We start from the raw sequence: 24,623 nt of genomic DNA on the forward strand, positions 1-24,623 counted from the left end.
TGATAGTGTGAGAGAGGAAATGATTACCTCTTTAGCCCTCCTGTCGAGCCGTGGAGTGAACGGAGGCGCTCCGATATTTTCAAACATTTGATTTTTTTAATTTTGACTTAAAATGTTCAATTTCAATTTAATATTCATTCCCAGTTTGCATTTTCGCAGCGCTTCTTGTGTGTGCATTAAATTAATACAAGGAAAAAAATAGGATATGCCCCCTTTAAAAAAACAAATCCTTAATAAAATCCCAAATAAAACTTGATGACCTTATTAAATAGTAACTTTCAGGATACAATATATGTAACATAAGCAGTACATCAAAGGCAGAAAAAAGTATAGTAAAAATCAAAATAAGAGGTGATCTACGGGATAATAAAGGCACAGTTAATTGACAGCACATGTGAGATATAAGATACAAGGATGTTTTGCATGTAGGTTAGACACCAGAAAAGCTCCAAATGCTAATAGTAACTAAGTACCTGAGTGTGTGTGCAGCCTCCCCTCTCTCTCTCTTTGGATCTGCTCTCGAATCAGCCTCTGCTCTTCCTGCAGCTGCCTGGAGCCTTCTTCTCTCAACCGGGCGATCTGCGCACACACACACACATATACACAGACTGAACTCAGTCAAGAGATGTGCTTCATTGCAAAAACACACACATGTAATGTACAGCATGTAAGCACAATGCAAACCAGACCTATATATGACATGCATATAAGAATTTCTGTAAATCCAAGCAGTACCACTAGTCCAATACATATTATCCTAAACCATGTGAACTACAGTAACCCTGAACTCAGTCTCTTAATATAGAACACTGCCACCTACTGTCTGTCACTGAATTAGGCCATGTCTAGAATCCCTAAATTCAAACCTACTTCAGCCCCATAAAGATTTAATTCATTCCCAAGTATGTATAAAATCGAATTAATTATTCACCTTGCAAGCGTGCATGTATATCACACATATGTATTAAAATACATATACATATATACACACACAGTGTATATATAAATATGAGTCAGTGAGAAATAAGGTTTTTAAAAATTACAAATCTTATTAAAAAGGACACTGTACATTTTTAGATCTGCACGTATATGTGTATTTACATCTGTGTGCATTTTATATCTTGTATATAGTTAGTATTATAAAAACTGTACAGGTCTGGCTGGTTGGCTGGACTTACTGGTTGTGCCATCTGACTTTTCAGACTAATTTCATATTAAACAGGCATCTAATGAGACACTGGTAGACATCTTTTACTTTTTTTCAAATACATTTTCAATTTTGTAAATAAATAAACACTATTATAATAATTGCCCATTTTCATGGTTTTTAAGAGGTCAGGAATATATACCCACCCACCCACACACACACACACACACACACACACACACACACACACAAACATGTACATACATACATACATACATACATACAAACAATTCCATGTGTTAGTTCTGTAGTTGTGTGACCAAAAAGTAAGGGCCCTGAGACACCAAACTGCCTGTCAGCTTTCAAATGCCATCAGGTGGCTGGTTGTTTACCACAATATTGTGCAGTACATATTGTTTACTTTGTATGTTTTAATCAGACTATTGCCAGCTTCTGCTACAGAGACTTGTTCCCTTTCGCACAGGCTCATAACGTACATGTGTTTTGGTTGTCAGCTGTAGGCTTTGTGGTATGTTCAAGCGGCAGTTCTCAAAGAATACTTGATGCAACGATAAGCTGATGGAAGGTTATCATCAGTCGGCCTTTGCTGCTGCTAGTTCTTACTCTTTGCCTAGATGTGTCTGGCCCTACATTGCTGCCTCTCTTCTAAAAATCTTGCAGGAAGCAAAAAGTAGTTTGTACCTCTTCTTCTAATGTGCGTGAGATTTTGAATTCCTCTGCTTCTTGAGCTTCTGCCTCCGCTTGCCGCTCACGGGCCTCTAAGTCTGAGAAGTAACACACACAAAACACAAAAGACACAAAATAGTCCAAATTAAACACAGTGCAAATGCATCCAGCTCTGTAAGGCACTCTGGGCTAATTGTATAATTTTGCCTGATCTTGTCTAATCCCATTAAACAGTACAGAGAGGGAAGGCTGTGTGGTTTGGCCACACTGAAGAGACAAAGTATAATTCACCTAGCTTGATCTTTTTCCTCTTGTCATCTAGTCTCCGTGTTCTCTCCTCAGCTTGTTTCTTGGCAGCACGAACCTTATCATAGGCAGCCTGTAGCAAATACAGGACAATGGAGAGATTAAACACAGAGTGAGATAAACTGGCTTTACTAAAACCCTTGCTTTATTAGCAGACAATATTCATGGCAGAACTGCCTTTTCACAAATGATTGCTACGCAACTTAAGTCGAAGCACAGCTAACAAATGATCCATTCCTAGAAATAAAGTTATGACAAATGTGATTGTTCCTCAATGTAACCTCTAAGTTAGTGAAAAATGAGTGTGGCCTACAGCTGTCAAAATTGTGTGAATGTGTGCATGTGTGCATTTTTGTGCATTTTTAGTACAAAAATGTGCAAGTGTAAGCTAAAATACCGGGACAAAATACTGCTGTATTTGTAAAGTGCTTTTTTTCTTTCACAGAAGGGCACAGACTATTATACCACCACTGTCCAGAAAAAACAAGCATCTCCAAAATGGTAAACTTACAGGAAAGAGGAAGGTTCTATACTTATTATGTAAATTTAGAGCATTTCTTTTGGTCCACTCATCGTGACATTTTCCCACAATGTAAAGGGCAGCTGCCATGCCCAAATGATATACAAAAGGAAAAAATGGGGAAAAAATGAAGACGTTTTTCTTTGGACAGCGATGACGTATATATTTTTACATGCAGTATTGCACAAAAGTCTTTACACACATATTTATTTGCTCAAAAAACACAAGCATTAAAAGACAAATGAACAAATAAACAATACATTGTGCTCTAATGTGTCTAGGTGTGTCAGCGTCATTTCCAAAGCTCTCTTCAAGGAAATCTGTTATTTACGGTCACCATCCAATACCTGCTTCAGCTAATCAATCCTTTATTCAATTAAACCAGGTGCTGCTGATGAAATTTAACAACTCTGTACAGTGAGAAGTCAGGAACCAAACCTGTAACTAACATATTAATAACTTTTTTTGAAAAAACATACATACACTAAGGCCCAATCCCATTTCATCCCTTGCCCCTACCACTTAGCCCTAACCCTCCATTTTGTGCATTCATGCCTAAAGGCATAGGGTGTCCCAACATTTGCTGACATAGAGGGGGAGGGCGAAGCGTGAGGGCTACATGGCCCTCTAAGTGGAGGTTTTTCAGAGGCACACTCCAAATGGAGTGTTATAAGAAGAATTGGCAAGAAATGTGAGCATTTTCTCCATTAAAAATTATGATAACCATTGTATAATTTTAGTTGTCATTTCCATGTATCATTGTCCTATTTTTCATAGTAAGCATAAAAAAAAAAATAATAAATCGCTGGTTCCACCTGAAAGGTGGCAGAACTGCTGCACCATTTAAGGTGGAACAGGAAAATTTGACTTCAGCTTCATATTACCGAAGAATTAGTGGTGGGCGATAATAAAAAGACTGTCACATAGGGGTAAAAATAAGAAATAGTATTGGGCCTAATATAACAATAAATACGAATTGTGGTAATATAATAAAAAGCAGTGATTTTCAAGATGTCATTACATTAATTTAAACATTTCCAAACCAGTTCCTTGTGGCAGCCCAGTGTTGTTTGTAATTAGCATCAAATAACAGGTTTTGCTAATTAGTTATTCATTAAAGTAAATCGGGTGTGCTTAATTGGAACAACTGGAACAATTCCATGCAATGGCTGGTGGCATCAAGGAGAAATCTAAAACCAATCCTGTGCTTTTCAGATTACCTTAGAAAACACTTTTTTGAAAACATGAAATTCTTGTTACTATTTACTGTCTTTTTGTGTTGTGTAAAAACACACTTACAGCTAAGATAAATGCCTTTAAAGATTTTTTTAGGTGCCTTTTGCACAATACTGTCTGTGTAGTATATACATGTGGAACATACTGTCAGAGACAAATCAAGTCAGTTAAGTGCACATTCAGGTCCAGTCAAGAGTGTGTCCGAATCAAATTGGAAGTGGCATGTCGGAGTGGAGTCACGAGTCAGTTAAGCATGTGTTAGAGTCCCGAGGCATGTGTCAGTGTGCGTCCCAAGTTGATTCATGAGTCAGTTCAGTGCGTTGGAGTGGAGCCACAAGTCAGTTTAACATGTGTCTGAGCTGCAAGTCAGTTAAGTGTCAGGCCTGAGTCCAGCCAAAAGTAATTTACGTGAGTCGCAAATCATTCAAGCACACGTCAGTTGTGTCTCGAGTCAGTTAAACGTGAATCTGAGTCAGTAAAGCGGGCGTCCAAGTCGAGTGCAAATCAGATACGCGCGAGTCCGAGTCGAGTCACAAGCCAGTTAAGCACGAGTATGAGTCAGGTAAGCGCAAGTCCAAGTCAAGACACGAGTCAGTTAAAGTTTGAGTCAAGTCGTGAGTCAATGAAGCGCGTGCATGTTGCGAGTAAGTAAATATGCGACTCGAGTATGACTTAAGTTCAAGTCGCTGACTTGAGTCCCCATCTCTGGCTCAGCATTGCATAAAAACGTGTGTGTGGTGGTTAGTTTCTCACTGCTGACTTACCCTGGCCGCTGCATCAGTCAGCACCTCGAGGGCCTGTGAGAGCTGGTGGAAGAGCTCGGCTGCGTATGACAGACAACAATGAACAATCACAGCAACTATTAAACACAGACCCGGTTTATGGTGAGGCTTAAGGACAGTCATGCATGTGTGTCTTCTTCGCACGAAAGAAGAAACCATGAAACCTGCATTCAAAGCTCCACGTTTGACTGATGGTTACCCAGCAAAGGATGGTTGGGGATGGGATTGAGAACAGAGAAATGTTAGTATATATATATATATATATATATATATATATATATATATATATATATATACGCACATACATACACACACACATTATATATATATATATATATATATATATATAAACAAATAAGAGAACACAAATGGTGATGTCTTCACTGAGGCTTAATAGAGTTACCTGCCCAGGACTTTTGCATGCATGTTCATAGCTGAAAGAGGGATATTAAATAATTATAATGAGAGGGTTCTGTACTCTAGGCAATGACTTTGTGAGGGGCTCCCGTTAACCCACGTTTCCGGCGTTAAAACAAGAGCGCTTGGAGTCTCACGAAAGCTGTTTCCTCTAATGACAGCCTGCCGCTTTTCCCACGTAAACCTGGAGGCCCCCTGCCGCAACTCCTATTAAGTCCTCTGGAGGGGCCGCTGAGACAATCAAGGGTTCCACGCAAGCCCACTCTCTTGCAAGTCCTTAATGACTCACTTCTGGCACAAGCGCCATTTCTCTTGCCCACTAACAAGCATCTCCTATTTCCAGTTTCTCCTGGAGACAAACGGGCAGCACGCACATCTGTCCAGCTGCTGTAGTTTCAAAGGTATCTGCACTGTAAGAATTCTGGGGACTCTGCCTCTAAGCTGATTTCTCCATGGAAAAAATGGAATGATGTTTTTGAAAAAAACACAGCTATCGCAACGTGTGGTAAACAAAACTGTTCCAAATCTGATCTGTTTCGCCATACAAACATTTTTCCTCCATATGTCACTGGATCCTCTTAATTACAAGGTTGTTAAAGAGTCAAAATACAAATCTTGCTACATGCAAGCTAACACTGCTGCACATTAAACTGAAATCAGAAGACTGGAAAGCTCACCAAAATACCCTATGTAAAAAAGCCAGTTTTGTTAAATATAGTACTTAGGTTGCTTTGGCAGTAGCAGCCTACAGTTTGAGTGGCTAGTGTCAGAATATATTAATGTCTGACTCTTTATAGACGGAACATATTTTTGGCCAAGCTTTAGCGACCTGATTGATTACATTTAAATCAAGAAAATAAAAAAAATTACAGAAAATCAAGTAAGCTTTATTAATATTGCTTTGACTGTGATACTCAGACATTAACCGTTGTCTCCAGTTTCTATTTTTCTGTTCTCATGGTGGCAAATGTGAGTTTAATAGCAGACTTACTTATGTGTAGCTTGCTTGTAAGCATATATGTAACATTATTAGTATTTTGATATAAACAAGTTTGTAGTTCAGAGGATCCTGACATTCGAAAGCAGCATTCTTATTCACAGAGTTATTCATATAAGTATGACACCAATGACACATGACGACAGAATGAGGCACGATTTCAGAGTTCTGTGCCAGCTGACCCTTATTCTACAGGGAGATTCACTCAAAAGAGGCCCTGAAAATTCTGTAATAACTCACAATAGAACGAAGCAATCTGAACGAAGCAACATGCAATGAGCTCCTCAGTATATGGAGCTCTGAACAAGCAAGGATGCCCCTGCGTCGGAGCGATGAGGTAGGCGCCGGACAGCTGGCGCAACGTTTAACCTCTGTTTGCAACTTCCAGGTGCATACCCTCGTACCCCTTCATGTGTCTGGCAGAAAACAGAGATCACTTCCAGCATCGCATGTAATGCAATCAACACTTACGTCAAGGTATGTAGCGTATTTTTTTTTGGTTCAGATTGCTTCATCCTAATGGGAGTTGCAACATATATATATATATATATGTTTTATGACCACTGGACTGGTAGAAAAGGTCTAAAATTCTTCAAATAAAATCAGTTTATGTTAACTTACAATAAAAGCAGAGATGCCATATGAGTATTGAGTTGTATCAATATTGAGCAGACATCAGCAGATGCTGAATTGGATAAAAAAATGAAATAATCTGATCCAATCCTGTAACAAATCTATCCTGAAACAGTATGCCTAAGGTAAGTGACAGTAGTACTGGGAATCGCTGACAGATTCCATCTATCGTGATTGCCAATCAAGCTGGACAATTTAGTAATGTTTGTCTCAAGCTTTCATTTCTTTTAGAGTGTTTTCTTTTAATATGTAGTCATATCAGTCTAAATATGTACATTCTGTAGCAGTGCAAGGCAGCACTTTTTTATCACTGTGTTATTAATAGGCTAAAAACAGTAATAAGAGGCTACAATACAGTAAACTAAAGCTACTATTAAAGCTACTAAATCTGGCCTTGAAGTCAGCTACTATAGGCTGACTTCAAGGCCAGATTTAGCCCTTTAATTATTTTTACAAGAAGCAATTTATTAAACCTAGAGCAAAACTACGAAACCATGAAAAGAATCAAGTTTGCTTACAGGTTTCTGAGTAGAACTCAAGCGTGTTTATTTTCTCTGGTTTAAGCAGGCTTAACCTGCTGTGTTGAAATGGGTTACTGGATAAAGGAGCCACAGAAATTACTTGGAATAAAATTAGGTGTAGAATTATGTATAGTTTTCTTGTAAGCATGTATGTAGCATTATATGTATTTCTATTACTACTAAACAAATCAGTCAATATTTGCAGATCTTTTATCAGAAAAACACGCTCACATGGTGTGCTGGCAGAGCAGGAAACAGGTATTTTGGAAAGTGGCTCTCACTTGCCTGCCGGCATCAGTATTGATCAACATTCAAGGTTAGAATATTGATATCAGTACCAAAAAAATTGTATTGTCACTTCTAATTAAAACTTTTTTCCATTTCTTGTAAAGTTACTATTCTTTAGAATCAACGTCAGGACAGCGATTATATGTAAACATTTCAAACAAAAAATGACAAATGTGTACAGTGAAAGTTCAACTGTAGGTCAACTATAGTATGTTAAATTACATACATAAGGCAAAAAAATTATTATGCTAGCTACATGCAATACATAAAAGGTTAAATCTTGAATGCTGTCTTTTTTAAATTCATAACATAAATATCGTTTATAAAATATTCTCATTGATGCATTCAAATTCTAGCTAATTCTTTAAAAAATATTGGCCAGTCAAACAACAAATATGGTTAAAATGCTCAAACAAACTGCTAAGACCATCAGGGGTTCCATGCAAGCCCCCTCTAGAGCCCACTCTCCTGCAAGCTCTTAATGACTCGCTTCTGGCACAACCACCATTCTTCCCCACTAACAACTTTCTCCCGCTTCCAGAAGATGGAGAGGCAGCACGCACATCTGTCCAGCTGCTGCAGTTTGAAAGGTACTTGCGCTATCAGAACGTGTGCTAGGGGAAGAATGCGCAGTTAGCATGAGGCTGCCTGGGCCAGCCTGGGGCATCAGTTGCGTATAGTGTCTAAACGCGACGGGAGGTCTCCAGCACAACGTGACCTTTGCCTCACCCCCTTCTCAGTTTTCTCCCCATCCGTGGCTTCCCCTTGTCGTGTGAGAGCGTAAATAGCATGCATGTGAGGCCGCGTACTCCACAGCCTTCTCAGTTTTCGCTTCTAGGAAAGCCAGCCTGTCTCGTTCAGCTCTGAACCCCTATTACCCCCTCGTTTGCCTCCTTTTCTGACTTAATCAGGATTCAGCTGCAGCGTCCAGAGACCACGAAAGCCTCAATCAAAAACATGCCACATGGCTCTCCTGTCTAAGGTGCAGATCCACTTTTTCTAACACCGAATTATGGTTCCAGGCCTATTGTGTACAGTCGTGGGATGGACCCAGGGGAGCCACAGGGGGGGTATAAGAGAACCCGCCTGGCTAGATTTGTCTCAACCGCTGACCACCGTAGCTCCAGGCCTTTATGAGAACGATGGCTGGGGTCAAAGGCAAGAATAAGGCAGCCTGACTATGCTGGAATGGCTCCATAAGCTTTCAAAACTAGCAAGAATTGGAAAAGCAAAGCATCTCAGAGACACACTTTCTTTATCCATGCATAGTGATCAAGCAAACTTTCAAGTCTGGATTTTATTATCATTAATTTAATAAAGGTTCTGCTAATTGACAAAACTGCTACCTAACTTGCAAACAGGTGTTCTTTATCCCGCAGTTTTAGAATGGCACAACATTACACACTTAGATCCGTCAACCAATGACAGCCCTTTCAATTTTCTCCCAATGTTAGTCGTAGCCAAGACCCATCTGTTGCAAGTTTATCCTATTAACAGGTCTCAGACAACAGCTCCAAAACTGAGAAGGACTAACACAAACTCGCTCCATGACATGTGCAGCCATCTATTCAAGCTGTTTTTCATGTAATGTCTAAGTATATATATATATTCACAGGGTTGACTTAATGTGATGTCATGGATCCTAAGAAAACCAGAAAAGTTCTAAATTCTGACTGATGCTATAACATGTTTAGAAGGCAGTTTCTGACATCAGTTGGGAGCCAACACTTAGAAAGCAAAAAAGGCCGCCAGTAAATCAGCAAACTAACAAAAACGAATAACTGTTAATCAGGGGTGTAACAATTCTAGGGCTGAACAATATGGGGAAAATATCTAATTGCAAATTTTCTGACCAATATTGTGATTGTGATTTAAATGCAATTCTTTTTATGAATCAAGCTCCAGGCCATTTGTTCCTCAAGAAGATCAGCATATCCATTTTTTTGTGCTTGAGGGTGGAATGCTTAATGCAGTGTACCAAACTGCCAGTTTATAAGCTCTGTGTTATTAGACTGAATTTATCCACTTAAGACTTGCTAATGCAACGTGAAATAGCATAGAATAATTTGATTTAAATTGCGGCTCTTGCAATTTCAAAATTGCACTCTTCAAATTGCGATTTTGATATGAAGCATTAAAACAATGCATTGTGACTCTGTGATATCAAAACTGTGACATTGTGCATGAGGCTATTGTTTGTGCTGTAACCTAAAAAGGTAAACCACAGCTTTACATTCATTTTAGCCAAAATCTGTTTTTTTTCTTCTGTGCCATTAATTAAATACGATAATTAGTTAAAATGCACATCCTCAAAATAAATTTCATTACAAACTCAGTAAAATCTCAAAAGTCATGGCCGTTTCCTCCTTTTTAGAATAGTTTTGCACTGCACATGAAGGACTGTGGGTTCCGAAGAACACACCAGTCTTTTCTCAGAAAAGAAGGACATGACTTGGCCACATTCAAAGGATCCTACAAAACAGGATCCTTCAGTAATGTAACGGCTGCGAAATGCAGCCTTGCTCTGCATCCTTGGCTTTGAGACCCAGCTATTTTGTCCGACTTGTGTCAAGACCTACGTCATGATGACATACACCATTATGATCTTGCAGGTGTGAGTAAGCTGCAGTTTTCTGAGCCAGGCACTGCAGTTCCTCTCCTCCCAGCAGCACATGCTGAGAGGTGGCTTGATGAGCTCCAGACATGCTCTAACAACAGTGTTGTAGACACAAACTGCAGTGAACAGGGGTGTAGTGATTCTGAAACCAGCACTGAAACACAACATTAAGGACAATTTGCTGGCTACCTGTTTTCAGTATTGAAATTGTGCAGAGTAAAACAAGGCCATGAGCTTGAGCAGCGATACAACAAACCTTACACTCCAATTAATAAAAAAAAAAAAACACTCCAGGACTTTCCCTGCTGTCACCAGGACATTCCGGTTCTCAAAAGGATCAAAAGACATTACTACTAGCAATCGTCAATAAGATTCAAGGAAAGGAGTTCACGAAACTGTGTAATTAAAGTGACACTATATCCTGAGACTCGGATATACATTTTTATCTTCAAGCATCTGCAGGAAAAAAGCACTTCAGCTGAAATTTACAGGCTTAAGCCTCGCTATTTTCTTCATAGGGTGGAGCAAAAGTAAGTGCAAGTGGTATTGATGTGATGATGTGGCTCTGGTTCAGTAAACAGTCAGCTATATCTGATTAACTATTAACTGAGCAACACTTCAGTTTTGTTTTTTATAGAAAGAAGACCACTGCTTGCCCTCTTGTCTATTGGCTGATGCTTTCGAGGTTTGTTTTTCATGGGGTTAAAGTTTACCTAGATGAACTTGGCACAAAGTGTAATTTAAAGCTATCAGACGCAAATTAATTTTTCATGTTCTTGCATCCTTTCCGAATGAAGAGAATTGGCTTTGTTTTACTTGTGTTTGGTGTGACTGCAGGTTTACTGTTTTAAGGGATTAAGTTGGTGTTAAGAGGTTAAAATTTTTTGCAGCAAGCTGAGGAATACATTTAAAAACATGTTTTATTATGAAAAATAAGGACACTTGTGAGGGACATTAGTAGTTTTGTGTTGGATGAATGACAGAGGATGATATGCCAATATGTAAATTTGTCAGAAATATCTTGTCACTATTTGTAGAACTGGCTTTCTAGTTAGCAATACTGCCACGTTGCCTGTGATTTTTCTGTCTTGTCCTTAACACGTACACTTTCAGGCACTTGTGTTTTGGCATGGCAAAATGTCATAATCTCTCACAAATACGCACAAAAACATCTAACAGTCCTGTTAAAACATAAAATCAGTATTTCATTGAATTGTTAGATGTGTGTTAAGGACACAACAGTGCACAGTTGTATATAGCCAAACCATTCGGGGCGCCCCCTATGGTTTATTATGCACACAGAAACTGTGGTATTACGATATGCCTGTATTTTCCTATAATTTCCAGAACTTGCTTATTGCACTGCAGACTACACATACATTGCACATTCAGATCCACAGATCATCTCTGGAGCCTGTCAGAATTTTTCTGGAGCCTGTCAGTGCTCAGTATGCAAATATGAGCTGGAGAAGAGAGGCAGAACTATAAAGAAACATTCTCTCAGCTGCAGTGTGACAATGTCGAGTGTTAGCAAAAGAAATTAAAGCCACTGCCCAACAGACACACCATGTCGCGTCACACAGTGTCCAATGGATGTCCGCATACCAGCACTGACACTCCGGGTCAACGCACCCAGGTACTCAGGACTCCATCGGCCAGTCTTTTAGGTAAACAGACAAACTCTAAGGGTAAGCTCAGCTAACATTACTATCCTAGCCTTTTTCAGCTCGTACCTTTCAGCTTGAAAGCATCCACATTGTGAAGAGATAGTAAATGGATGCAAAGCCTGATAAGTCATTCTGAATGCTTTATTCATTCAATCTATATAAATAGAGTGTAACAATGAATTTTAGCCTGGATATTATCAGCTCTCCCTACTGGCATTCTAGAGCAGCACTCTGCGTGTCCGGTGTGCGGTGGCCTTTTCAATGTCCCCTCCCGCACACATTCAGCAGCAAAGTAATTCTCAAACTTTATGAAACATCAACGAGAGAAACTGAAAATGAATTGACACAGGCACTCTATCTAGCTTTCTTTAATTATTTAAAATAGAAAACGAAAACCACCTACAGCTTGATCAAAGCTTATCACTCAGCCCTATAGTGAAGTCTCAAACTGAAATGGTAAACTGGTTATCACTGGAGAATGGCAGGTCAAGGTACTTTATCCAGCATGCCTAGCAATTTGGCAAGTAGCTGTAACAACCTTTTGAAAACCATGTGCATAGCCCTACATGCCACCACATATCAACAGCAAAGCCTGTTTTATTAAAGTTTCAAACATGTTTGAGCAAGATTATCAACGGCTGCAGAGCTTCTGACTTGGCTTTCTTATGGGAATCTGAGGAGTGGGTCCAGCCACTGAGAACTAGACTATACTTGTGCCTACTATCTTGCATCCGAAAGACAACGTATCCACTTTTCTATGATGTTTATGAACATAACACAACGGAAATCTAAACCTCCTGTTGAAGTTAACTATAATTGGTATTCAGAAGACTTCCCTTGTTTGAATGATAGATGGGGCTGTGGGAGGGAGGGATGAAACATGACATTATTGGTTAATGGCTGGTGCATGATGAAGTAATCAAAATCACAGGAGGTTTTCAAAAGTCACTACACGTCAATCAAACATTACAAGAAAAAAAAGTGTCATTTTTTCTATGATATGGTAGGACAAATTGTATTTAATATGTCCAGGCACACGAACTCACAAGGTAAAAAAAAGGTCCATTTTGATTTTACGTTGACTCCAAATAAAAAAAAAATGCTAATTAAAAAGTCATATATCACACACTCACCAGCCTTTGGGTTGTCTGGGTTCTTGTCTGGATGGCAGGTTAAAGCTTTCTGTCTGTACGCTTTTTTGATCTAAAGGAGAAAAAGAAGATTGAATGTTATTCAGCGTGGGGCAAGTGCGGTTACAAAACAGTACTCTTTTGCGCTTGATTCGATCATAATAACATTAATTACTCCCTTTAAGAAGCAGAAGTCCCATTCCACATCATTCTGCTCTGAATGGCATGTTCATGTCTTATCACAATATCAGAAAACTTACGGACTGCTTTTCTTGAGACCAGTCCAAGCCACTGTATGCTTTTTGGCAAATGAGATTGTGATAAAAATTCAGTCTCTATTGTTATTCATGCAGTTACTGGCAAGAACAGCAAAGAGCACAAATCTACACAAGGGGAGTATGGAGGGAGGGGTGATGGTCCCCTGGAAAACATAACACGAAAGGTTATGAAAGTTTTGAAACAATAGGTGATGGAAAGGGTTCACCACAAGTTAATAGTTCCATGAGTCAACTCAGTGTTACTTTTTTTATGTGCTTAACATTGCTGTCAAGGGATGCACCTCAAAGTGGGTTTGACAGAAGACACTGTTACACACAAAATCGCTGACCACTTTAGCTCCAGCTAACAACAACAAATACTCTTTCACAAAAAAACAAAGGCATAAGCTTTTTATAAATTGGGCCACAATTTTAGACAAAACTAACCAAGTATTGTAATTGTTAGGAAGCAGGTCACTCTCATGCAACCTCAAAACACGTACATAAATAATGAAGTGTCATAAGCATTATGCAGATAAATAATATTCATTTCATTTAGTAGATCCACTGGAGCTCTATATGGAACAGCAAAAAGTTTAAAGAGTTAAGTTGTCTATTTTAAAGTTGGTTTTTTTTTTTACCCTAATTATCGGAATGTGTCCACGTCTTTACCAATATTTGGTTCATTTTTTTAATTGGAAAAATGAGTTCGCATTACTTTTAACAGTTAAATCTCTTCAGTGACTTCCTTGTAAACTATAGAGATGTGAACCTAAACAACAAAATATTATGTGGCACAAGTAATCAAGTAAGTGGTAGTCAATGCATGGCCATTTCACAAAGCCTCTGACGCACAGTTCTTGTGCTTATGTTGCTTCTAGAGGCAGTTTGAAACTCTGTTGAGCGTGACAGTCAATTTTCAAGCGCTATGCATTACTTCGTGGCCCTGTTCAATGAGTTTGCGTGGTCTACCGCTTCGTAGCTGAGCTGTCGCTTGTCCTAGATGTTTACATTTCACAATAATAGCACTTACAGTTGACCAGGGCAGATCCAGCAGGGCATGAACTAACTTGTGGCAAAAATGGCATCCTATGACAGTGCCACGTTTAAACTCACTGAGCTCTTCAGTACGACCCATTCTGCTGCCAATCTCTGTCTATGGAGACTGCATGACTATGTGCTTTATTTTAGACACCTGTCAGTAATGGGTGTGGCTAAAACACTAGTGTGTGTGTACAGGTGTAAACTATTTAATTTGACAACTACAGTTACAATTAACGATATAAAAAAATTAATAATTTACAGATTTATCCTTAAACCTTACTGTGTTGTGGTCATGAGAAATTGGTCACTTAATTTGCCCTTGACCCTCATGATACTGCTGTGTGCACAGACTTAAACTATTTAATCACAGCTATTGTTTCACCTGCTTTTCCCCTTTTCTGTATTTTAATATTTTATGCTAAAGTAAAACCTTATTCTCTAAAAACTGCTCTTGTGTTATGGTTTTGCTATCCAATGTCAACAAGAGGAGGATGGGTTCCCCTTTTGAGTCTTGGTTCCTCTCATGGTCACTTGCTCTTGAGGAGTTTTTCCTTGCCACTGTCACCACTGGCTTGCTCAGGGAGGCTTGGACCCGGATTTTTTTTGTAAAGCTGCTTTGTGACACTACCTGTTGTAAAAAGCGCTGTATAAATGAACTTTGACTTGACTTATTTTGAAATATGTTACTAATACTCCCATTATTTTAAGGAATTTGGACTGGTCTTTATTTACAAAGTTAATAGCATGCTTTTGATTAGAAGATGTCTTCTGCTAGGCAGAAGAGGCAAAGCCCACTGAAAGCCCACAGTCTGAGTGAAGTAGTTCAGAGAACTGTTCCTTCACTGGTGCCTGTGGTGAGGATGTGCAGTCCTGCGGCTCTGCAATCCCCTGCATGCTTTACCCCTCATGTCTCCATTTCTGAAGCATCAATCAAGAGGATCCCTCAGACCATTCTGGGCAATTTACACAAAGTACAGAGCATCTAGGAACAAAAAGGCACAGCCTAATGCATCCTGCTGTCATGTGTATTTCGGTACTAAACAAAATTTAGCAGAACATTACATACATAGTACAGTGCATAAGTCAAAAACCACACTTTCATTTATTAGATTTCCAGTCAAAATGGCCATTAAGTACAAGTTAATAATTTTTCAGCAAATATTTCTGAGGAGATTTTTTTTTGGAAACTATCTTTGAACTCATTCCAAAAGAAAAAAAAAGAGTTCAAAAAATTACTAAAAGATGTAGAAAAAACAATCGTGCAAGACCTGGTCAATCACCAAAAAAACAGCACCTAAAGCTTTCAGGTAGGAGAAAATTAAGCTCCACTCTTGCTTCAGATCTGAAAAAAATCCACAGATATTTCCATCCATCCTTCCACTGTGAGAAGACAACTCAATGCTATGGGTCTAACACAACTGACATTCTCAGAACAATGGACTGACCATCCCAGAGTCCAGACCTAAACACAAGTCTCCTGAAAAGAATGGACGCTGTAATAAAGGCAAAGGCTGGACACACTAAACAATAAAAAACTTGATATTTCATTTAGTTGTTGAGACTTTTCTGTAATTTTCTGTTGAAAATATGTTTTCTGCTTTTTTCCTGACACTGAGAAATGAATAACTTGTACTCAATGACTGTCTTGTCTGGAAATAAATAAATGAAAAATGGTATTTTTGACTTTTGCATGGTAATGTAGTTAATAAAGATAATCCATACTGTACTGACAGTCATATAAGAACGATCATTCCACATTAGTGCCTATGGTCTTAATGTATTGTGCATGGTCCAAGAGACTGTGTAGGAGTGCTGTAATGGATCATGATATTAAATACTACATAAAAAGCTATTTTCACTGTGGCTGTATTTCATGCTGTTTGTTTTATTTGTTCCAATAATCAATATGCTATTTGAGGCTATTCTTTGGTTGTCTGATATCAAAGCTGGTATTAGTACTAAAGGCAAAAGACCTGAAGGTATTCAATGCAAATGCATCCACACTGTCAAAACTGGATCATAAGTGGGGACAGTTTTGGCTGTAGCTGCCATACAATTAGCTCTGCTGCATGTTATTCCTCAGAAGCACAAGAAGAGCCTTCCAGAAGGGATGACGACTGTGCAGCAGAAAGGAGAACCGCGACTCCCTCAAGCTGGAAGGAGAGAAACACACGTGTGCCTTTATCCTAATAATCGCTCCAGTCATGGTTCAGTTGGAGGGCTTTCCGAAACTAAACATCATTAGTGCTCGCCGGCCTGTCCTGCCGCCTAGTACAGGAAAGCTTCCAGCAGAGACACACGGAGACCTGCTTCCCTCTCTACACTTACTTTCTTTCCTTCTGCTCTATAAACTGCTGCTCTGTTGCTGTCTTCTGAGGAAAAACAAAACAAAAAGCCACCCTTTTTAAAGCAGACGGAGTTATGATGTGTATCGCACTTCAGAATCATTTTTCTCTCTTCTCAGACAAGGTCCAGAAGAGCACGGCCCATAAGTTTACCCTAGGTTCAATTTAACACCCATAAGGCAAGAGACCTAATTAGATTTCCTGTCAGCTTGAGCCTCTGAAGCTGAGCTTTCAACATGAGGTTTCTGAGCACTTGCAGATGGATTTAAATACTACTTGTGTGAAAAGGAAAGGCGATAAGCTCAATGTGTCCTGGCATGTTATCAAGATAAAAGATAATAATTCATAAAAAATTAAAGAGCTCAGGCTCTGAAGTAGCAAGCAAAAAACTTTGACAAAGATATTAAATGTTACATCGCTTAAGCACTGATCACCAGTATTTACTACTCCATGTAGTCTTGACAATGCAGGGATAGAAAAAAAAAATAAGAAATTAAAAAATGATGTTGACATGAATTAGCCCTAAAGGCAGGTAGACAATAGGTCCCAGCCGTTTATACGGGCTAATATCTAGATCCCACACATTAGTTTTGGGCGATATACTGTCTATACAGATAGCCTATATTGTGATAACGCTTTTCAGTTTTAGGATATATTTGACAGATAATGAGAGGTTTGTTCATAGTTGTTTATTATTACTTTTGAGTAACTTTAAAAAAGAAACCAGAATATTACATTCAAAACAAAGCAAGCTACAGTATGTCAGGTTTGTAAGACATTCTTTTAACACAGATTAGGCTCCGGGGCGGGCGATATGGCAAAAATATTATATTGCAATACTTTTGACGATACACGATACGTATCATAAAATTTAGCTTTTCTGGGATTTAATAAGTTGGAACAGACTAAATAGAACCTGCAGTGCCATTTTTACAAAATACTATAATAATGATTAACTTACAACTACATAGATTTTTATCCAATATTTTACAAACTGCACTGCACAAAATCCAATTAAACAGGCCTAATTATGCTCACTTTGTGATTAAGCATGTAGCTTCTCAGTTTTTTTATGTACTAATGATAACCACGATACACTCAGAAAAGCACACTGTTACATAATTTATCTTAATAAAATATTGTCATATTATCTCTATTTGGGTCATTACATGTATTAATGCAAACTTAAATATCATATGACATCATGATATTCTGAAAATACTATTTTCACCTTACAGTGAAAATCAAGCCAACAAAGCACTGACATACAGAGGTGTGTTTTACAGTGTAACAAACGCTATTTCTTTCATTTTTGTATTTTTCCCCAGGTTTCTCCTTAATTTAGTTGTGTCCAGTTTCACTATCTATGTCTCCTCAATCACATGATGCTGCCATCTACCACATGCTTCCTTCAAGTCATGTGAAGCCAGCCACTGCAACTTCTTGAACTGCCACCAACACATCACTGGACAGCTCAACACACTTGGAGGAGAGCGCTAACTGCCGGTTGTGTTATGTTAGCTACAGATGCCTTCATTGACTGGCACTGTACTGTGAAGGGGGAGGTGGAGGGCCATCCTACTCACCCAGCTACCGGTCACTGTAGCATCACCAGGGACTGAATTTGCAATCTTCTGATGACAGGGCCAATGCTTAGACAGCTGCACCTTTCTAATTCGGCCATCGCCAAAAATTATTGTGCGTTACAAATTACAGTGCTTCCTCAAGTAAAACTAATCCAAATGCAGCTTAAAAATGGTTAATGTTATGTGCTCAAACAGTTCTGAAAGTTTTGTATTGAAATCTCAGAAAGTGACTGACACGCACAAAAAAAGCTGACAAAAGGATACAGAAGTCCAGCATGTTATGACATACAACTTGCACCAGCAACAAGGGGGGAAGATGACCCAAACAGATTGTGGTCAATTTCTGCATACTGTTAGAGAATCTTGCAGGCATTGTACCTGGACATAAATATCAATATCGCCACATAGTGTTGCCAAGGATTTTTAGCAGACCTAGACCAAAGTCAGAGGATTGTGATAAAAACGTATTTATCCGACTTACATTCTGCAAAGCAAACACAAAAATAAGATCCTTCTGGTATTATAGCAATGTAGCCATTAGAGGACAAGCTGAGCTCCAGACTGGGTTAAAACACCCTTAAAAACGTTTCCCATCAATAATAAATTACCAGCAGCTGTTAAGACGAAATAAAATAGACTTGCCTTTTTTCTGTGGCCACAAACAAATGCAACCAAACAGCCTGGAGAGTTAATATGCTAACATGTGTCTTTTATAGACTGTGTGTCTCTCATAGCGGAGTTCCTAAAACCATCAACAAACCATTCCTCTTGGCTTACTTTCTCTGGGCTATTTAGCGATTTCATTCTTTTTCCCCCTCATGCCCACAACCACCCACAACCACCTTCTTCCAGAGGACATCCTTCAATAAACATGAAGATTTAATTACAAAACTGAATCAATCTCAACAGGTCACATTACAAAAGGAGAAGGATAAAATTAAATGTTTAGGTTTTTTCCCCAGCAAGAAGTGAATTAATATCCAATAGTTAATACAAAATCCCTCTGTCTAATACAAACATGATAACTGGGGCACAGTCTATGTAAGACTAAGATCTATATTAATTATTCCAGCCAGTAAACAAATAACACCACATTGAGCCCTTCATTAATTCCATTAAACCTTACAATAAAACATAACCTACACCATCAACTTAACTGAGCTCATAGAGGCTAATAGCAAGAATGATGATTACCACAAGAAGTTTCCCTTTCAACCTTTCATTTGTGTATAAAGTGCATACCACGCAAACTCTGAAAACACCACTGCAAAGACAATCAGAGCAAAGGGTCAACTGAACACTGACAGTCTCTGGCCAAATGTCTTCCCTGCATTCGCCATGCAAAATCTACATTATATTAAGTGATAGCAGCTGATAAGAGGTATTGAATTAGGGCTGTCGTTATCAATTATATTATTAGTAATTGATCAATCTACCCATTATTCCAACAATTAATCAAGTAATTCTTTTTTTTTTACTTGTTTGTTTTTCAAATAAGGCCAAAAATTAAAAATTAAGGCTTCACAGATTCCAAAATACTTTAGTTTAGTACAGATAAACTAAAAAGCCTTGACAAAGACCTTATTTGAAATGAATAAATACATGAAAACACTATGTAGCAAACAACACACATAAATGAGTCAATCAGGCTCCGTTTTATACTGAGAAAGACAAATTCTAAAATGTGCATTATTATAAAATTTGCTTGGACATGCGGTTTGTACAGATGATACTAAGAGACCAGGTCAGTATAGAGGGTTAGGAATTATCAGAATAATACAAGTAAACTGTCTGACCTGCTCTAATGTGCTCTCAACATTCTGAGAACATCATCTCCATCCTTATTCATTTAATCATAGAACAGTTTTTTTGAAACACAATCACTGCACAGCAGATTTTACATCAGTGGTACAAGACCGCCACCTGTTGGCCATGTTGATAGAAATGCATGTCAACAAGAGATGGATGCTTTACAGCAGGGTGTACTGGATTACTGGATACAACTGGATTCCTTCCAAGCTCCAGTTCAGAATAAAGTCTGATGCACAGGGATTCCCTTCTCATAAGACCAGAGAGTCTTTTTAACCCCTTATACTCCCCTATGTAGTATTCTGATGATGTCACAAACGTCCTGCTAATTTGGTAGCCATTCAGCGGTGCTGTGGCTGTCTATAACGAGGCAAAGCCATAGCCAATCCAGCAAAGGCAGTAAAACACTTTTTAAAGCACTTTTTTTAAATTGTATTTTTAAAGCATATCAACCAATATACTTCAGTGTACTTTGATTTCATTTGATTTGTTGTACTGATAGCAAATGAAAGCTAAAAGCTTAACAGCTGAGATTTCCCACTGTGTTACTAGTGCTACATTTCAAACCACAGAGTAGCACATTACATAGTATGTGCAGTACCATCAGAAATGCACTTATCAATGTAGTAGGTAAAGTACAGAAGTGTATGGTTTGGGGCGCAGCATTACATCAACCACTAAGATGCATTCAACAGTCTAGCAGCTCCAGTGGCTGATTATAGCTTTGCTATTAAATGTTTCCAAGCAAAAGTTTAAGGTATTTGTTAATTAATGACACATTTAATGAGGTAAATTAATGTATTTATTGAGGTATGCTTTGTTTGCCAGCTTCTTTTTCTAAAATTTGTCCCATGTTTAAGGCACTTCAGTGTAACTGCAGCACCATTTAAGGTGAAACAGAATAAGAATTTTATTTGAATAAGAAGCTGGCAAAATAAGAAGCTAACATCAACTTCATATATATGTATGTGTTTACTATTTAAGACCTTTGACAGGTTTGGTAGCCATTTGTATTCGTTTTTGTAAAATCTCATGCATTAGAATTTTCTGAACTTGAGAGGTGTGCAATGTATACAGATCCAGTCCACCAATCTAGCTAAACTTTTCCCCATTGTGTTTTCTGAAAGTCTGCATCTAAAGTGTCCACATATCTTTTCGTCTTTTTCGTGGTCATTCTGGTCTATTTTGCTTGCTATTTGGCTGATGCTTCCCAGTATCCACCTGGACTAATCCAGACCCTTTCTAACATCCACCATAGACTGATCACACACCCCTTTACCATCACTGCACATCTGCACTTTACATTCTTTAACTCTTTATGAATCTGCTATGAGACCTCAATCTTTCTGTAGTTTACAATGACGTTTCCCTTAGTTCCTTCATCTCTAACATGCTACGCAATGCCAATTCATACGTATATGTGTGTATTATATACATATATATATATATATAAGATCCCAATAACATATACTGTTTTTGTCCTGTCTAGTATTTATTGTCCTGTGTATTTATTCTTTTGTATTTTTTGTCTGGTGTACTTATTATATATTATGTAGTCGTTCCACACTTTCAGTGTATACAAGTTATATTGAGGAATGGCAAAGACCGCTTGACTTGAAATGATGCAGCTGCTGCACTATTTAGGGTGCAACGGTAAAATTCCAACAAGAATCTGATGAATAAGAAGCTGACTTCAGCTTCGTATTAACATAATCGTTTCACTTTCTTCATATAAAGTAGCTAAGCAGGCTGCGTAGCTTGTGCTTTTCAGACCCTGACCAGGGGCTGCACCTCAACCGGCCCCATAAAATACATACAAGGCCGAATTTTTGGGTAAAAGCGATTATTTCGTTACTTAGTAGCCTTTTAACACGGAGCCAGAAACATCTTTATATGTATTTGGAGACAGGTTAACCTAGAGAGAGTGTGACGTCCATTCACTAGTTAAAGAGGTTTTTTTTTTATTTTTTTTTATCGCACCTCTTTCTCCGACGCTGTTCCTTCAACTCCGAGTAAAGCATACAGGTCCATCTGTAAAATTTCCTTCGCTGAAGCCATGGCTCAGTTTATTTATCTACAAACTCACACCTGAAACTGCTTTGAAAACCTGCAGCACTGTAAACACTTCCGGGTTGTGACCCTTCCGTACAAATGACGTCGTGGATAAAATAAAAGTCCTTCAACCTGTGAAATAAAAGAGTCCCGCTGTTTAAACGACAAACAGGATCAGAGTCAGCAGCAAACTGAGCTGCTGATTTCGGGATAATCACACAGGATACGATGTTTCTATTAGACAGAGTGCCATAATATTAATCTTGTTACTGTTTGTCAGTTTTTCACCGTATCAAATACATTTTGAGAAATACACAATACGAGTGAAAAATCTAAAAAAAAAAGCACCAACGCTTACGAAATTTTCTCACGTTTTGTAGTAAGTGTTAATTTTGTATTCAGTACTGTGCCTCTAAAAGGGGAATCCCACCAATTTTTCAAAGTTTCTGAACAATTCAGTCCTTGAAATGTAAGCATTCAGTCATTCAGAGTAGTTTTATCATTTTAGAGAAACTTACAAACTGACTCTTATTTTCAATGGTGGGACAGAACCCAGGACTCGCCATGTCTACAACATAGAATTTTACTATCCAAAGCCACCAGTGAATCTACACAGGTCTTCTGAGTTTTTATATGTAGTGTGGATGATAGTAAAATAATGGTAAATCTGAAGAAAAAAAGTTTTCTTTGGGGACTATTTTGCCTCACAATGGCCTGCATGTACCTCTCCACCATTAAATGATAATAAAAACGTCAAAACATTACAAAGCTATCAAAAAACAGCGTGTCAGACACCAAGCAGCACATATCTAATCACGTAATAACCTCCTGTGAGGGAGCTTTCAAAGGCATTAAACTCTTCAGACGGTTCCTATCACCGCCACTGGGAACAATTCGGACCCAGCACGTTTCTCCAAAATGTAGCATTTCACATCAAACCTCTTTGAAAGACTTTGTTTACATCTTAACCATTTTATTATGTAGAATATTTCAAAAATCGGTGGAGTTCCCCTATAACGTCTAGCCAGGGACCACATTAGCCTTTTCGGCTAACTCGGTCTCATTCACACTTTTGTTGATACTGTTTGTTCATTGGCACTGTGCCTGAGAACTAAATTAGTAAATAAATGACATTTATTTGGAATTATATCCTATGCATTTTCACTATATTACATGTATTTGAATATGTAATTTGAATAATAAGCATCAGCTAAGCCACGTATAAACTGCAGTGGCCCAGATGGCCAGCAGATGGCGGTAAATGATAAATGATGTTATTTCTGTGCTCAGTTGATTCACAGTCAGCTGTTTCAGACGTTTACCCTGAACGATCATGTGATTAGCATAGAAGTGAAAAGGTTCATTACTCGAGAAGGCAGGAGGCTTTACTCCGGGACACACAAGTGAAATTTAAAACAGAGCTGCAGTGGCAGGGCTGTGATTTTACAACGCTAATACAATAACAATGAAACCTGTTAGGATGCCTGGTTTGCCTCATGTCTTCTAAATCACATTTTCTGTAACGCTGACGGATGAGATCGGAAGTTGTTTAACAAGGTATTTGTCAAATACATTAGTCAGTGAAAGCAGAAGACATTTAATGCTTAGGCAGTTTTTACACTATGATAACAAAACTATACATCACGAAGGTGGCTTACACAAAACAAAAAAATTGCACAGTTATGATCTGTAGCAACCATTATCTAGCATGTCTCATATGCTTAACTTACCCTTATGCAAAAAGACCTTTAGGTCCATTAGGATTAAATCCTGATGGTTTTGCTTCTACTTTCCTGTAGGGCATCTTTAGGTTACATTAGAAAGCCATCAAATGCAACTGAAGTAATACAGTCAGTCCCAGAACACCTGTTAAAACCATTAGAATCTTTTACACTGTGATATCAACCCATCAAGGAAACACCAAACCCCATTAGTGACTATTGGACCCCATCAGGAAGCAACAGTAAACATGTAATGGTTATGATTTTTTTCAGCAGGGTAGAGTAGCATGCATGCCTGAAATTCCGTTCAGAGCCGTCATCTCTGCAAGCATTTCAGGTCCTTCCTTGAATCACATGCGCAGGCTTGAGTCACATTTTTCGCTTACAGTGGGAACAGATAAAAAAAAAACATTCATCACAAAAAGGGACAATGCAGAAATGATGCATGACAGAGAATGTTTGCTATGATTTTATCTGAGTCTCAGACTTTTCCCTCTCTACCTGCTCGACTAGCCGCTCCTTGTTACCACCCTCAGCTAGTTTTATAACAAACCCTGAGCAGACTCAGAGAACAGCGTGTATTTATGAAATATAAAAGGTGAAAAGGTGCCAGAAAAGTCTGGTTGCTATGGTAATAATACAGACACACAATGGCAGAAAGGCAGCGAGTCCTGTCTGAATTAAATCTTTGCATAAAATGCTGCCTGCTGAGGAACCTCCATCTGGCTGATTTTTGAAGGCTGCACAGACCCATTTTGTCTTATATCTGTCCATAATCCTGTCAGCACCAACATGGCTAAGAACTTGGCTAATAATCTTATGAGGTGGCTAACTAATCTTAAAGACCAGCTATGTTCTTAT

The 24,623-nt window shown here is 38.5% G+C and overlaps 1 protein-coding gene across 1 annotated transcript in view; it reads right to left on the minus strand.

Annotated features, from left to right (window-relative positions):
* The window catches only part of dnajc17 (DnaJ (Hsp40) homolog, subfamily C, member 17), a 69,778-nt gene extending 47,649 nt beyond the window's left edge, over positions 1 to 22,129 (minus strand). Inside the window, exons 1-6 of the mRNA XM_036592914.1 lie at positions 21,970 to 22,129; positions 12,952 to 13,021; positions 4,661 to 4,719; positions 2,126 to 2,213; positions 1,850 to 1,932; positions 474 to 579 (exon numbers count right to left, since the gene is read on the minus strand). Of these exons, the coding sequence (XP_036448807.1) occupies positions 474 to 579; positions 1,850 to 1,932; positions 2,126 to 2,213; positions 4,661 to 4,719; positions 12,952 to 13,021; positions 21,970 to 22,047 (484 nt within the window). The 5' untranslated portion in view covers positions 22,048 to 22,129. The remainder of the gene's footprint in view (positions 1 to 473; positions 580 to 1,849; positions 1,933 to 2,125; positions 2,214 to 4,660; positions 4,720 to 12,951; positions 13,022 to 21,969) is intronic.
* Between the last annotated feature and the right edge of the window lie 2,494 nt (positions 22,130 to 24,623).

Source organism: Colossoma macropomum, unplaced genomic scaffold (genome assembly GCF_904425465.1).
Source record: "Colossoma macropomum unplaced genomic scaffold, Colossoma_macropomum, whole genome shotgun sequence".
NCBI lineage: Eukaryota > Metazoa > Chordata > Actinopteri > Characiformes > Serrasalmidae > Colossoma > Colossoma macropomum.